Here is a 14,005-nt window from a genome sequence, read left to right as displayed (position 1 = left end):
CTAGATTGTGCCTGTTCATTGTCTTTCGAGTTGCTGATTAATAAGAGAGAGAAGAAGTGATCATGATCTGTCAGGTTTCAAACATTTATACTACTAACAACCTGAAACACAGCAGTATCATTATATCACTGTTTGAGCTTCAAGTCACGGCAGATAGCTGTTCACCATACGTCTGGTTCTGCTTGGGGTTTCTTCCTGTTAAAAGGCAAATTTTAAGGCCATTGGTTTAGTTCAGTGCTAAATACTGTAGCTGCATTATCTGTAGCCCCCAAAGCAGGCAGCCTGGGTTAATCCCCAACCTTCAGCCCTTTGCTGGATGACAGTGTCCCACTCTATCTGTCCTGTCCTCTCAGTAAAGACTTAAAAGCCCAAAATTAAACTCAGAAAAAACTGAAGTTTTTCCTTGCCAGTGTTGTCAAATGCCAAGTGCTTACTCATAGTTTATATTTGGTCTCGCCATATTCCAAAGAGTACAGTCATGATCTGCTTTCTGTGAGGTGTGGTGTGGTGAGATCACTTTTGGCTCTATATGAGTAAAAAACAAATGATTGATTGATTGATATAAATATGTTCAGTAACATCCCATTAAAGCTGTCCAGAAATATTCTTGCTCATGACCCCATTTGACACCAAACTCTCCCCATGACAAATAAAACAACTCTTATGTGTCAAGCTGTTCCAGTTCCCTTTTAAAACTTGTGGATCGCAGAAGATCCTTTTACTGGAAGCACTGAATTACGTAACCCTCAAGGGTCAAAGTGGGATCAGAGGACACAAATGTTTTGAAATCACAGTAAATTAGTCTGTTGGGGAACAACCCAACAAATTACTTCACTTGTAGCTCAGAAACAGCTTGCACAGCTGTTTGCATTTGAACCTCTCACACTTTGGAGAGAGAAAAGGTTCAGAGTCAAGCCAAGCAGAAAGCTATGAGCTGTGTCTGTGGGAAGATGAGGAAACATGCAGCTCAGCACTGAAGGAATGTCAGGCCTTTCCAACCGCTCCACATATCTGTGTCTATTTTAATTAGCGGCATGTTTTCACTTATGTTCTGTGTTGTCATTCAAATGTGCTTGTTGTTACACACTGGAGTCTTGGCAGGGCTGGGAAAACACATCCGCTTTAAGACTTGAAACAAGATGCTGGGTTTGAAACTGTTTTTTTTGCCTCCCTGTTTGAGATTATATCCAAGCTATTGTAGTTCTGATGACTTAACCTCTTTGTTCTCTTTATAGGTCAGAGTGGGAAGGCTGAGAATTCAATTAGTTGCTTAAACAGAATAGGAAGGTCACTCCCCCCTGGACTTTTTCACTGTTTACAACAGGAGCATAGCTTACGAAGAGATGGTTTTAAACCAAGGTGTAACCTCTACTGCTACAGAATGAAGCCAATGGGGCAGTGCGAACAGCTGCAGTTCCTCAAGTGTCCACTTGAGGCTTACTCAAGACGTTCAAACAACTAGCCTCAGCTCCCCCTCTGTCTGTTTCAAGTTTTAGTCAACATTTCCAATGTGGCGACCAGCAGTCTTCAGCTTTAAAACCCCTCTTTAGAAACCAATAGCTGATGTTACAGAGACCGCGACAATATTTCATACAGTCTATGTTCATAGTAGCCTCAGTTCATGGGGTGTTCAATTTAATCGCCAAGCTAAACCAGTTCTTTGATTTACTCAGCCCAAGCTTTGTAAAATGAAAAAATAAATAAATAAAAAAGTTGTATATTTAGTCACCCGTCATACCCAAAATTACCACTAGGCTTCCAATTCACATCCTAACTTCTGACTCGGCAGACAGATTTCTGAAAGTCTTACACTGCTCTTTAATGCTACTTCAGACCATTTTCCAACCACCTTTCAACACTGAGGAGAGATATTTTCACAGATTTGATGTTACTTGTCTTGCTCATTAATTCTTCACTTGTGATGTTTCTGCTGGGATCCATATAACTGTTTACATGTCAGTGATTGGGTATGCTATTGCGGTAGCCATGTTTCCATGCCAGACGCTGCAACCCTTCCTAAAACCAAACACACAACATGACATGTTATTGTGTCAGAGCTGGGCGTCATTGTCGCCTCCTTTCCTGACCGTTGATTTATAGGAGGCTGAAACGTTTACTGTGTTCTTCTCTGCCCTTCTGAGGCGGAGGTATTCCATATCCTCCCATTACTCAAAGTTCTTGGACCCTGAGATACATTCAGTTCTGTAGGTTGTTTTGGGGTGAGCAGAGTGCTGGAGGGAATCTTGCTGTGGAGGAAAGAGTTGGGGAAAGTTTGCGTGGCGAGAGAGTGAGTATACAGGGACGTATAAATAGAGCTCCATGAGATGACGCTGATTTATTCTTGTTTACTTTCAGTTTAAACAATCAGCCACCGTGTTCCTTTTTTTTATATTAATTCATTTACAGCACTCGTGAACACTTTTACATGTGCAAGGCACAAATTGAGAACGTTTTCCAATCACCATAGATAATATGTTTATCACAAGGGTTCCCAAACTTTTCAGCCCGGGACTCCCAAAATATAGGTGCCTAAGACTTGCGACCCCCACTGTCCCTCAAAGTGATTTAATGTAGCTTCATGTAGTTGGTCTGCAAAAAAATAGCCTACCTGAGTGTGTGGTTGTGTTTCCTGTGCTGTTAGGAATTAACCTACTGCTACTGATGCTTTTGATAATTAACTGTTCACTAACCCTAAACTTAGGAGTCATCTGACAAAAAGAAAGGCAGAAAACTCATTACATTTTCTGTTTTCAAGGTTTTATTTCAGGGTTAGCTACTACTTTTGTTGATATTATTTACAATAATAGGACAAATGTACTGTCTTTAGATTAAAAAAAAAAATTCTGGAAGACATCTCAAGACCCACCATTTGTGTCTTGCGACCCCCCAGGGGGTCCTGACCCACACTTTGGGAGCCCCTGGTCTATCAGGCTCATTTGTGACAAGCAGGTAGATAGACGTTTGCTTACACTAGCGCCTGTGCTGTTTTGAGTTTTATTCTCAGAGGTGTTTACTCATAACCCTTTCAAATAAGCAATGGTAATTTAAAATACATGTTAAAAATACATCATTGAACATAATAGACATCTTAAATGTTGCTGTACTCTGATTGGTTATGCCAGTTTAGAATGAGAAAGAACATGTTGAAAAAAAATATCCTCACAGAGTTATTCACTTAAAACTCTTTTAACTCTTTAAACTCTTAAAACTAAATTATTTGCTTAAATTTGGAAACCCTAGCATACCTGGGCCTCATTAGCTATATGCTAATGCATGCACAACATTGCAATCTTAAAGCTAACACATCACAGCGCCTTCATGCCAATTCACTCCAATCAGCTGAGCTCTAACGACAGCAGCACCAATTAACAATGACAGGTCAACTAAAGGCTCAGATATTCTGATTTGCTAGCATGCTAACGTGTACAATGGTAATGTCATATATATCTATTATTCAAGGAAATTTAGTGATAACATTTTTTCACCAATAAAAAAACTTAAGGAATCATCAAAGTTATCCAAATTCATCCTGATGGGAAAATAAATTTGGCAATCCATCCAACCTCAAGGTGATGCTAGAAGAAAGTTAGAGAATCACCACAGTCAACTGTATTTATCCTCTGGGGAGCATCAATGTTTTTAAACACTTTTCATGAAATGAAATCAGTCGTTCTTGAGATATTTCAGCCTGGGCGAAATGACCAGCTGTCACCGTCATGAAGCATCTGTTATTAGCATGGCTAGAATCAGGAGCAAAGAGTTAGGAACACACAATAATTCACCACGCAGACATCTGTTTACCATGTGGCTTTATTAAAACACTGGATTATGTTTCTTACAACACTGATGTGGTATGCACACTTCAGACACGAACAGTGGAGTATAAAAAGTTGAAGAATATAACACTAACAACATTGTCAAAGAGAAAATCATCTGTTATGTCCTCTGAGTTTTTATTACAGCAGTACAAAGCCAATAGACCCAATCAACAATGTGTGAGAATCTGATGGTACGAGTTGGTGTTGTTATATTCTTGTTATTCGGATAAACCAGAACTTTAAACATTAAGAGACCACTATGCTAATATTAAGTGCACTTTTGACATGTTTATAAATCCACAATCTTGCTTATGAACATATATATTCTTGCCATTCATTGAAGCTTGCAGATACAAATACACGTATACACTATAACAACAGGAGAGAGGCTAGCCTAGCATTTATCACCTAGCCTAGCGATACCATGTTAATGATTATCTGTTACTTCAAGCCCTGGAGCTGGATGAAAATTTGATGAACTCTGATCCATCAACAAAAAGACGTTTTAAACTTGACTTGGATGACAATTTGATGCCTTCAAATACCGGGCCAGTCACTTTCAAATTGAAGAGATCAAATTAAAACAAACCTCAGGCAGAGCACTGACATATACAATATGCAAAATATTCTAACAAAAACACAATGAGCCGCCATTTCTTAGCTGTTTCTCCATTTGTCATTTCAGACTATGTTTACATGGACGCAGTTTTTTGGTCTTAGCTTGAGGTTCTCTTGAAAGCTTACTCAAATCCAGATCATACACACCTCTGTATGCATGATAAAAACCTTTTTATTAAGTTATATTTCTGGTAACAAGGCCATTTCTGTGTAAAGAAAGGTTTTTAGTATCAGCATAATCCAGCAATCACATTCAGATCTCATAAAGTGAAGTCTATCCAGGCCTCTGAGATTGACATTTACGCGCTCCAACACATGAACAGAAAGCCTCGGTACTTAAGGGGAATATTGTTGTACGTGTAAACATAGCCGTTAACGTCAGCCTCTCCATCTTCTCTATCTCTGTGGTCCACGAGCTGGCAGTATGCTTTTTACAAAATTAAATTTGGCAGGTTTGTGAAGAAAAAACACGAGGAGGACGAAAGGTTCTTTGATTACCCAGGATGAGCTTACTAGTTTCAAAAAGACGTATACACTGCCCCCTGTGCATCATGTTCAGTACATCCTTTGTTGACCATTAAAAAAAATTCAACACCAACTTTTTCTGAGCAGAACTACAGTGAAATCCTTTATTTACTGAGTAAATCTAAAACAACAAATGTAGTCAAATAACATTAAGCTGTACCATCAGGTGTAATAACTGTGAGGTGTACGGCACCTAAAAGCCCCTCTAGCTTATATGACTCCCTTCAACATCACCAGAGTCACATTTGTTTGCAGCACTCTGTTTGAAAGCAGTTCAACAGCCTTTTAGAAAATGCCAAATTCAATTTCATCTGGAGCACACTGCAGGCCTGACAACCTCTCCCCCCCTCAAGCGCTGACAAAGACCAGGCGGGAGGAGTAGATCAGATCTACCAGGTAGAGAATGAAGTTGACACCGGTGAGCACGGCCACCGTCATGACCTTATCCCACTGGCACGGATCCCTCCCGCTGCTACAGGAGGAGGGCCTTTGTTTAATTCCGCCGTTCTTGGGGTCAAAGTTGAAGATGGGCCAGATGATGGTTGCGGACAGATAGAGGACAACAGCCAGAAGGGCGTAGGCAGACAGGAAACGAGCAAACGGGAATGGTAGGAAGCCTGTGCACTCGCCGATGCAGAGTAAGATGATGACTGCTGAGAGGATGAAGCAGATGCAATAGACGGACATGCAATACTTGAGTGCATGGGTGCGCTCGTACGCCACGGGGTCGCTAACGAAGACGAAGATGATGCAGGCCACGAAGGTCTCGCATACTTTCAGCAGCCCGGGGGCTGTGGCCATGTAGCCCACCACCTCTCCTGGACGCGCCTTGCTGATGCTCACCTCGCTGATGTAGGCGATGGTGGCGAGGCAGGAGAAGACTGTCGCCACAATGCGGTAGTCACCGACTGTATGTTGGCCAGGGGAGCCTTTCAGGAAGTAGAGGGGGAAGATGATGGAGGCGGACAGACACAGAAGGGCGGCGTAGCAGGCGAAGGTGATGGGGAAGTTCTTCCAGGAAACAGGGGCTCTGGTCTGAAGGCCGAACAGCTCCACCAGGAGGACAAGCAGAGTTCCCGCGAAGCTGAAGGCCCAGCAGAAGATGCACCAGTTTCCCGTGCTTTGGGAGACTTGAGCTCCATGAACCGCCACGGAGAAGGCCACGCAGGAGAAGATGAGGGCTGCCAACCGTGTCCACAGTAGGGGGCTGGATTGGACGACTATCGCCATGATGGGAGATGTAGGAGGTGATGAAAAGTGGGTTCCTTTTTGGAGTTACTTCCTCAGATCTTCAACATCAACTTCTCAGTGAAGGCAGAGAAACTGTAGGAAGAAAAGATAAGCAGGAGAATTACTAAGCAGGGTTCTTATGTGGTAGGTATGACCTCTATAGATAGGACACGACCACATGAGGGCAACAGCTTGCAACTCTGCTCAAACAGGCTTCTTACTCCCACCAGAGATTTCTGAAACACACAATGCTCTTATTGTATTTTCATGAATGGTTGAAACAAGAAGTGAACCCATGAAAACACAATTATAACAGAAATAAAGACTGCACTGTGAAACACGGGTCACAGCACATTTAGATCTTGACAAATTATCTAGTAAACACTAGTCCCTATTTTTTTGGTATTTCTGCCCAGTATCAAGCTCCAGGCTCCTTTCCATACAGCATTGTTGTATAGACTGTTTTACTCTGACATTCCCAAATGCACATGCCTCTGGTGATGGGTGAGGCGCTGCAACCTCCATCGACCCCTCAGTGTGTCTGTCATCATGCTGTAAACATGACCCTCCTCACTCCTTCCACTCCCACTCCGGGGGGACTCCAAGGGAACTCGTCTACACTGTACACTAATGTGAGATCCTAACAGGGCTCTGAATCTACCGCTGCTGTTTTTTTTAATGAGGAACTTTTATAAAACAAACAGCATCTCAAAGGACTCACACAAACATTTTTCATAGAGAGGTTCAAACTATGGGGGATATTTCTGCTAATGTAAATGAGTTTTAGTGGTTTTTGAGAGATGTGCTGATTTGAAAAGGGCGTAGCCAGCAGGATAGAGTTAATGGCATTCAATAAAGGCCACTATTTATGATCAGCTAAGTTTTGATAATCAAACTCATTATATCTACAGCTACATCCTCCCATCCATCAATTATCAATACCACTTTCCCTACAGAGAATACAAGAGAGCTGGAGCTAATCCCAGCCTACATTGGACAAAAGCTGGGCAAGCTGAGGATATGTCACCAATCCATAATAGCAGATATTTTATACAAGATTTGAAATGTGAGTGTTGTTCATTTCATCTGGATTACTCAATGTTGCATAAACAATATACAAAATGATCCGAGAGGCTTCTTTGCACCTTTACTTTTTTAAAAAGCCCTTTTAATCTAGCTCTTCTTCTGTAGGTGGTTTCCTGCACTTAAAGCTAGGGTTGGTAGTCACGGAAAACTAGCATGAATTTGAATGTAGCATTTCCTCAGGACTCCGTCTAACCCCTCCCCTCCTCCCGTAGAGCTCCTCCAAAACGACACCTCTGCTCACATGACAAAAAATGCTGCCGATTCTCAACCATATAATGGTGACTGATTCAGAACCGGTCCTCAGCACATCGTTTGTGTTTTGCACTACGTCAACTCATGTCTCACTCAGCGGTAAGAAAACACCAAAACATTCTCATAGTGAAAGTTGAAACACAAACAAACATGGCTGCTGTTAGTACTCACAACTGTCATGCTAGCATTATCCAGTTGTACCGCTGACACGATATCAGGAGAAAAGTTATAACACATATAATATAAATTTTCTGTAGGACTTACTAAATGTCATTAATTCTTTTGCTTATCGGAGCCCCCGTGGTAAGAGCTTTTTAGATCCGATCCGGACTACAGTCCTGAGCAAAGCACCTCATCGGGTCAAAGGAAACAGGCCCGAGGACGAGCGAGAGGGGCAGTAAATAGAGGCAGGGGAAGCAGAGGCAGGGGATGGGGAGTGCACACCGGAGAAATGTACGCGCAAATTTTACAATGGACGAACTAATTGTAAAAACAGTTCATCCATTGTAAAATTGACATTTTAAAATGGGTGTTAATGCGGTTTGCTTAGCTTTTGGAGTCAGCCTCAGGTGGACACATGAGGAACTGCAGTTTTTTGCACTTCCACATTGGCTTCAAGTATTAACACCTGAGTTGCCACATGGTCAAACAATTCTAGGTAAGACTAGCAGCAATTTTTTGAGACTAGTGGATTGATGTAGACTGTTCTAGTCTATGAATTCTAATTATATTTTTAGGAGAGCTGATATACTTTACCTTTTTGTGAGATGAAAAGTTGACATTTTGTCTTTTATATGTTAATGATATAATTCCTCTGTACATATCTAAGAAAATGAAAAAAAGTGGTGCCTTAAATTTTGAAATTTGTATGGAAAAGTAAAAACATTTTGAATTGACCTTGAAAAATAGCAAATCCTCATACTAACAAAGATAAAACTCAGCGTTTTGGTGCAATAAATTACTTTTTCCATGTTCCTGTCACAATGTTTCATTAGCTAATCATTTGTTTGACAGTTGTCTTACAGCTAGAGTTTCAGTATGTATTTGCCTGTTTGAGAAGTATCAATCAGGATGCAGCCTTCAGCCCAGTCTATTGCTGAAAGTGCAGCAGTTTCCCTCTATTTTTAGATTTGTGGCTCAGAGCAAATAGCGCAAAAGTCAAGTACTGGCTTCCCTAGGGCTTTGTCTTGAAGTGAAGATTATGTCATGTTTTCAACATAAGAGCAGGTCGGGAGTGCTTGCTAACAGATGTACTCACTGAAAGGAAGTGAAGGGGTTCCTGCTCATACTACAAATGTGTCAAACCCCAACTGGCTGTGCAACTTCATCATTACTGTGATTATGAGGCTACAGTTCTTACGGTTCAGCAGATATCGTCCTCCTCCTCTAGAATCACTAATTGAATTTTGGGTTTTTAAACCTGTCATTTTAAAGACGATCTTAGTTTTCAAAATTACTTTTGACATCTGATGTTTCTGCTTAAGTATTTCTGATATCATCCAGCATGTTTAGGAAATGTTTCTGCACCTTTAAGAGCTCAGTACTCAAACTTTTAAGGTTGCTAATTTCTCATCAGTTTCTTTTTGGCTCTCAGAAAACAAAATTTCAAGCTAATGAAATGATAATTGTACAGGATGCACGGACATTTTTAAAAGTATAGAAATCCTCTGAACACATTGGCTGTCCAAGCTCCCACCACTCCACACACCTATCACACACTTGGCTCCTCCAGTGCAGCGCTCCGTGTTCCCAGTTTACACAGAGAGACAGTTATAAACAAGGAGAAAAGGCCTGTTTACATTAGTCCCATTAGACACCTATTAAACACATGAGGCGGGTGAGGGGAAAGGCTGAACTGGTGGTGAGGTATGAGAGGAAAAGAGAGTATAAAAAGCAGACAGAAATGGAAAAAGTGAACCTTGAATCCCCTGCAGGCCGACTCATTTGAGGTCATCAGGGAGTGAAGGGGAGGGGAGGGGAGAGGGGTAGTGAAAAAAAGGGAGGAACACGGGGGAAGCCCTGTGCCTCCGCCGCAGAAGGACACAAAGTTTAAACACGGTGATGGAGTGGAATTGCAGAGAAGTGAGTCACCACCAGGCCCCCTTTCTTTCACCACTCCTCCCCTCTCTCCCCCTGCCTCCTCCTCTCTCCTTCATTTCTTGTAAGATTTTCCAACTTACTGATGTGCTCCAGATGTGAGTCAGTCTGGCTGCTACAGAACAACTGCTAACTTTGTCACATCTGCCAACTTCTTTCCTTTTCTCCTCCTTTCCTTCCATCCTTATAGTCTCATTTGGCTGTGACTCCCTCTCTTTTCCATCAGTTGTCCTCTCCCTCCCACCCTAGCTCAATACTCCCACTCCAGCTTTAAAGTCAGGGTACCAATTATGCCTCATGTAAACCACTCAAAATAAACGTATACCGAGGGGTCGTAATGGAAAAATCAATCGCGCCACTCCTGCTGCCATTACTTTTGCAGCTTATGGAATCAAGTCAGGAAAGAAACAGGATAGGAAAAAAGGCAGAGGAATGAAGAAAAACACGAGAGAGAAAGAAGGTGTTTGGAGAGCGTGTCCTTTTTTACAGCTCAGCATGGAAAACACGACCAACAGGGGAAGAGGTGCTGAAAAAAGTCCCCCACTTCAGGATGGCGGCAGGACAGCTAACAGGATGTGACACCATCACCGTTCTCTGCACCCTGCAAACTTTTCATGCAAACAGCAGGGGAGTTTGCTCACACACACACACACACACACGCACACACACACACACACACACACACACACACACGCACACACACACACACACACACACACACACACACACACACACACACACACACTTGTATACACATATTTCAAAGGAAACAAGTGTTTGTCTCAGGCAGAGAGGTCATGTGCGCTGCTTGTTTGGTTGTCATGACACAATATCTCTAACTTGATTTCACCCATAATCCACTTACAGGGGATCTCTTGGTTGAAGCACAGGAGGGGCTCTGTTATCAAACCATCTCAGTGTGTGTGCGTTGGAGGGGGAGATATTTATGTTGGTAGATAAGTTTGCAACCTTTGCGTGTTTTAGAAAGACAGATTACTATTAAACTTTAAAAAAACAAAACAGTCCTCATCATATTCCAGCAGACTTGAAACCCCCTAAAGATACTAAACCTCCCTGATGAAAAACAAACACGCTGTTTTGAAGACTTTCCCTAGTTTGGGGGGTAAAATGTCCCACCAAACCTGTACAGCTCAGCATTTAAAAATAAACAACAAGAGACTTGTTCATTGTGAGAATCTGACACAGTTTCACCCACACAACTCGGGCATGGTTCCCACACTTGTAAATACCTCGAAAGACAGTAAAAGTCCCCTTAAAACAGTGTGTGACAGCTGTGTGTTCGGGCTCCCGCTGAAGTTCATTCATTGACACTGAGGGTGGGTGTGCCGCCTGCCGCACCCAGCTCCCACAACACCACACACACATCACACACACACCACACACACCACACTGCAGCCTATACTAAACACAAACTGAAGCAAAACATTGAAAAAAAATGACTGCAATGTGTTTTGAAATGTTTAAAAAGATATGTTTGAAAAATAAACAATTTTTTAAATATCTGAAAGTCAGTTATCTCAAAAATGAAACAATGGAAATTACTTTAAAAGACATATAAATGATATAAAAACTTCCCACAAGCATATTAATGTACTTTTCTGCTAGTTTTCCTGCTCCTTTAATGCTTATTTTTCATTCAGGCACATTTCCAGTCACTTTTCAAGTGTTGACTATGAGTTGGACACACAATAAAAACCTCAACACTTCTTAATAACTCTTAAATGACATGCAAAAACTAACAACACGCCTCCTGACTGTTATCACATTCTTCTCATTGAGCATGCAGGTAAGCAAGATGTAACAAGTCTTTTCATTACTCAACCTACACTTTCCTCCTCACACGCCTGTTTCCTCATTCTGCAATAATAACCGTATGAAATAAGTGGTGCGTAAAAGTTGGTTACCTTCCTGTTTCTTGACCTCGTGTAGACTCTGTTCTCCAGGACAAGCAGCGGTAGATTGTAACTTTTCAACTCCAGGACCAGCAGCTCAGGAGACACAGATCCCCGCCCAGCAGACCAAATAAGGCGTCAAATGTCTGCACCGTTATTCACATCTGCCCGACTCTCCTCTTCCTCCTCCTCCTCCTCCAGCCGAGCGGACACACCCAGGATAGTACGGCGGGACTTGGAGGTTTGCAGAAATGTTATGTTTTCAGCTGCATTGAAAAAAAAGAGTCAGCTTCGTCGATCATGTAATCAGAATAACTCGATGTTATATTTGCTGTGCACGAAATTGTCTGTGTGACCAAAGATTACATACGGTTGCTAATTTCCCCCTGCTGTTCATGGTATAGTTCTCTATCCACTTAAAACTTTTGACATTTCATTCTCTCATTATTCATTGTTATCACCTGTTGTTTTGCTATTTTCCCTCTCTGTTTGGATAATACTGCACAGACTGCCTGAATAGTAGGTACGTTATGTCTCGAAGTGCTCTATTATCTCAGATTAATCATCACACCTGAACAGTGCTTCATTGAATGTGGAATGTGATGAGCTGATTTCGACATCACGTGATCAGATACGTGAAGGTCCATTTCAAATAACACACAACACCCCCCCACTGTCATGACCATTCCACATAAAAACTCAACAGAAAAGACATTCAGCAACACAAACAATAGCCTCAGTAAGATTGCAAGTTGAAAACATTACTTTAGTACGGAAGCCCTAAAGGGACATGGTTCTATACATATGATTATCTCACTTTTTTTCTGGAGATAATGAGAAAAAAAAGTGAGAAAACACAGAAAATTAAATGTATTTAACCCATAGACTGAATATATGGATGTAGTATCCGTGACGTCACCTATCTGTTTCTGAAGCGCTGTTTTGAGGCCAGTCGGCGGCGGCAGCCATATTGCTGCTGTTGAGCGAGTGTGACGTAAAGAGGCGGGCTTTGAGCCTCCTAGCCAACAGCTACAGTGTTCCCGTCTGTCAGTCAAGTCAGCTGTGCCTCTCATTGGAAAACTCATAATCTCAAAATCTTCAAAATTGCTGCGTTAGAAACAAATTCACTCCCTGTACAGTGTGTGCCGATCGAGAAATGAGCTATCCAGGCTACACTTGTTTTTTGTACCAGACTGTAAACATGTTTATTTCTGCTGTAAAGATCGTCTTTTTTGAATTGGTGTGTATGTGGTTTCCGGTATTTCCGGAGCCAGCCTCAAGCGGATCCTCGATGAACTGCAGTTTTAAGCACTTCTGGATTGGACTCATATTTTTAGACTGGAGGATGTCGCTTGATTTAAGCATGCCCTTTTAGGGCTTCCGTACTAAACATGAAAGGAGCACATTTACACATATGGCTACTACGAAAGCCCTATGAGGACATGATTAGATACATTTTATTTTCTCTGTTTTCTCAAGATAACAACTTAATTTCACTTGTTTTCCAAAGATCGCAACTTGTTTTTCTTGTTATCTCAAGATAGCAAACATAGTTTTCTCGAGAAAATGAGAAAAACAAGTCGAGATCTCAAGAAAACTTAGAAAATAAAATGTATTTAATCATCTTCTTTTAGGGCTTCCGTACTAAACATAAAAGGAGCACATTTAAACATATGGTAACCAAGTAACTTCAGGTAATAGGAAAGGCCTGTTAATAGTTTCTTTATTTGTTTTGTTTGTTTTTCTCACAAACATTGTTAAGAAATTTTTTCTCACTAAAGAATAAAAAGACATTTTGTTAAGAGACATTTATCTTAAAAGTTGAAGATCAAAAATGCCAAAAAACAGCATTGTTGACTGGTTAAACAAGATAAATGATACCATTACCACAAGAAAAATAAGGCGAGATCTCGAGATAAGAAGCTTTGTTTTCTCAAGATAACGAGCAAAATAAGAGGAGAAAACTGAGAAAATAAAATGTATTTTATCATGTTCTTTTAGGGCTTCTATACTAAACATGAAGAGAGCATATTTATACATATGGTAACTGCAGAAGCCCTAAAAGACATGATCCAATACACATTATTTTCTCTTTTTGCTTGAGATAACAAGTACATTTTTTTTTCGAAATATTGCAACTTATATTTCATGTTATCTCAACATAGCAAGCTTTGTTTTCTTGAGATAACGGAAAAATAAGAAGGGAAAACTCCTTGTCTATTATTTTATTTAGCATATGTAATAAAAGAATCGATTATGGTCAAATTAATCGTCTTGCATCTATGGACTGTAAATAAAAAATATATTAAGAATTAAATGTATTAAAATAATATTCTACATACAGTCTATGGTTGCAACTTTTGGTGATTTTTATTTCCATTTATGTCCAAGTCCTACATAATCTACTTAAATCCATAAAATGGTTTTGAATAAAAAGAGTAAGCCTGTTAAGTGCAAATATGTATT

The 14,005-nt window shown here is 40.9% G+C and overlaps 1 protein-coding gene across 1 annotated transcript; it reads right to left on the bottom strand.

The window, feature by feature from the left end:
* Window positions 1–3,792: 3,792 nt before the first annotated feature.
* Window positions 3,793–11,821, bottom strand: si:dkeyp-66d1.7 (myeloid-associated differentiation marker homolog). Its single transcript, XM_034702394.1, has 2 exons — window positions 11,552–11,821; window positions 3,793–6,284 (listed from the first exon to the last, which is right to left on the bottom strand). Exon 2 carries the CDS (start codon window positions 6,189–6,191, stop codon window positions 5,310–5,312), a length of 882 nt encoding a protein of 293 aa, XP_034558285.1. The 5' UTR covers window positions 6,192–6,284; window positions 11,552–11,821; the 3' UTR covers window positions 3,793–5,309.
* Window positions 11,822–14,005: the final 2,184 nt, after the last annotated feature.

Source organism: Notolabrus celidotus, chromosome 15 (genome assembly GCF_009762535.1).
Source record: "Notolabrus celidotus isolate fNotCel1 chromosome 15, fNotCel1.pri, whole genome shotgun sequence".
Lineage (NCBI taxonomy): Eukaryota > Metazoa > Chordata > Actinopteri > Labriformes > Labridae > Notolabrus > Notolabrus celidotus.
The sequence above is the reverse complement of the archived record's forward strand: the minus strand, read 5'-3'. Positions and strand labels throughout refer to the sequence as shown.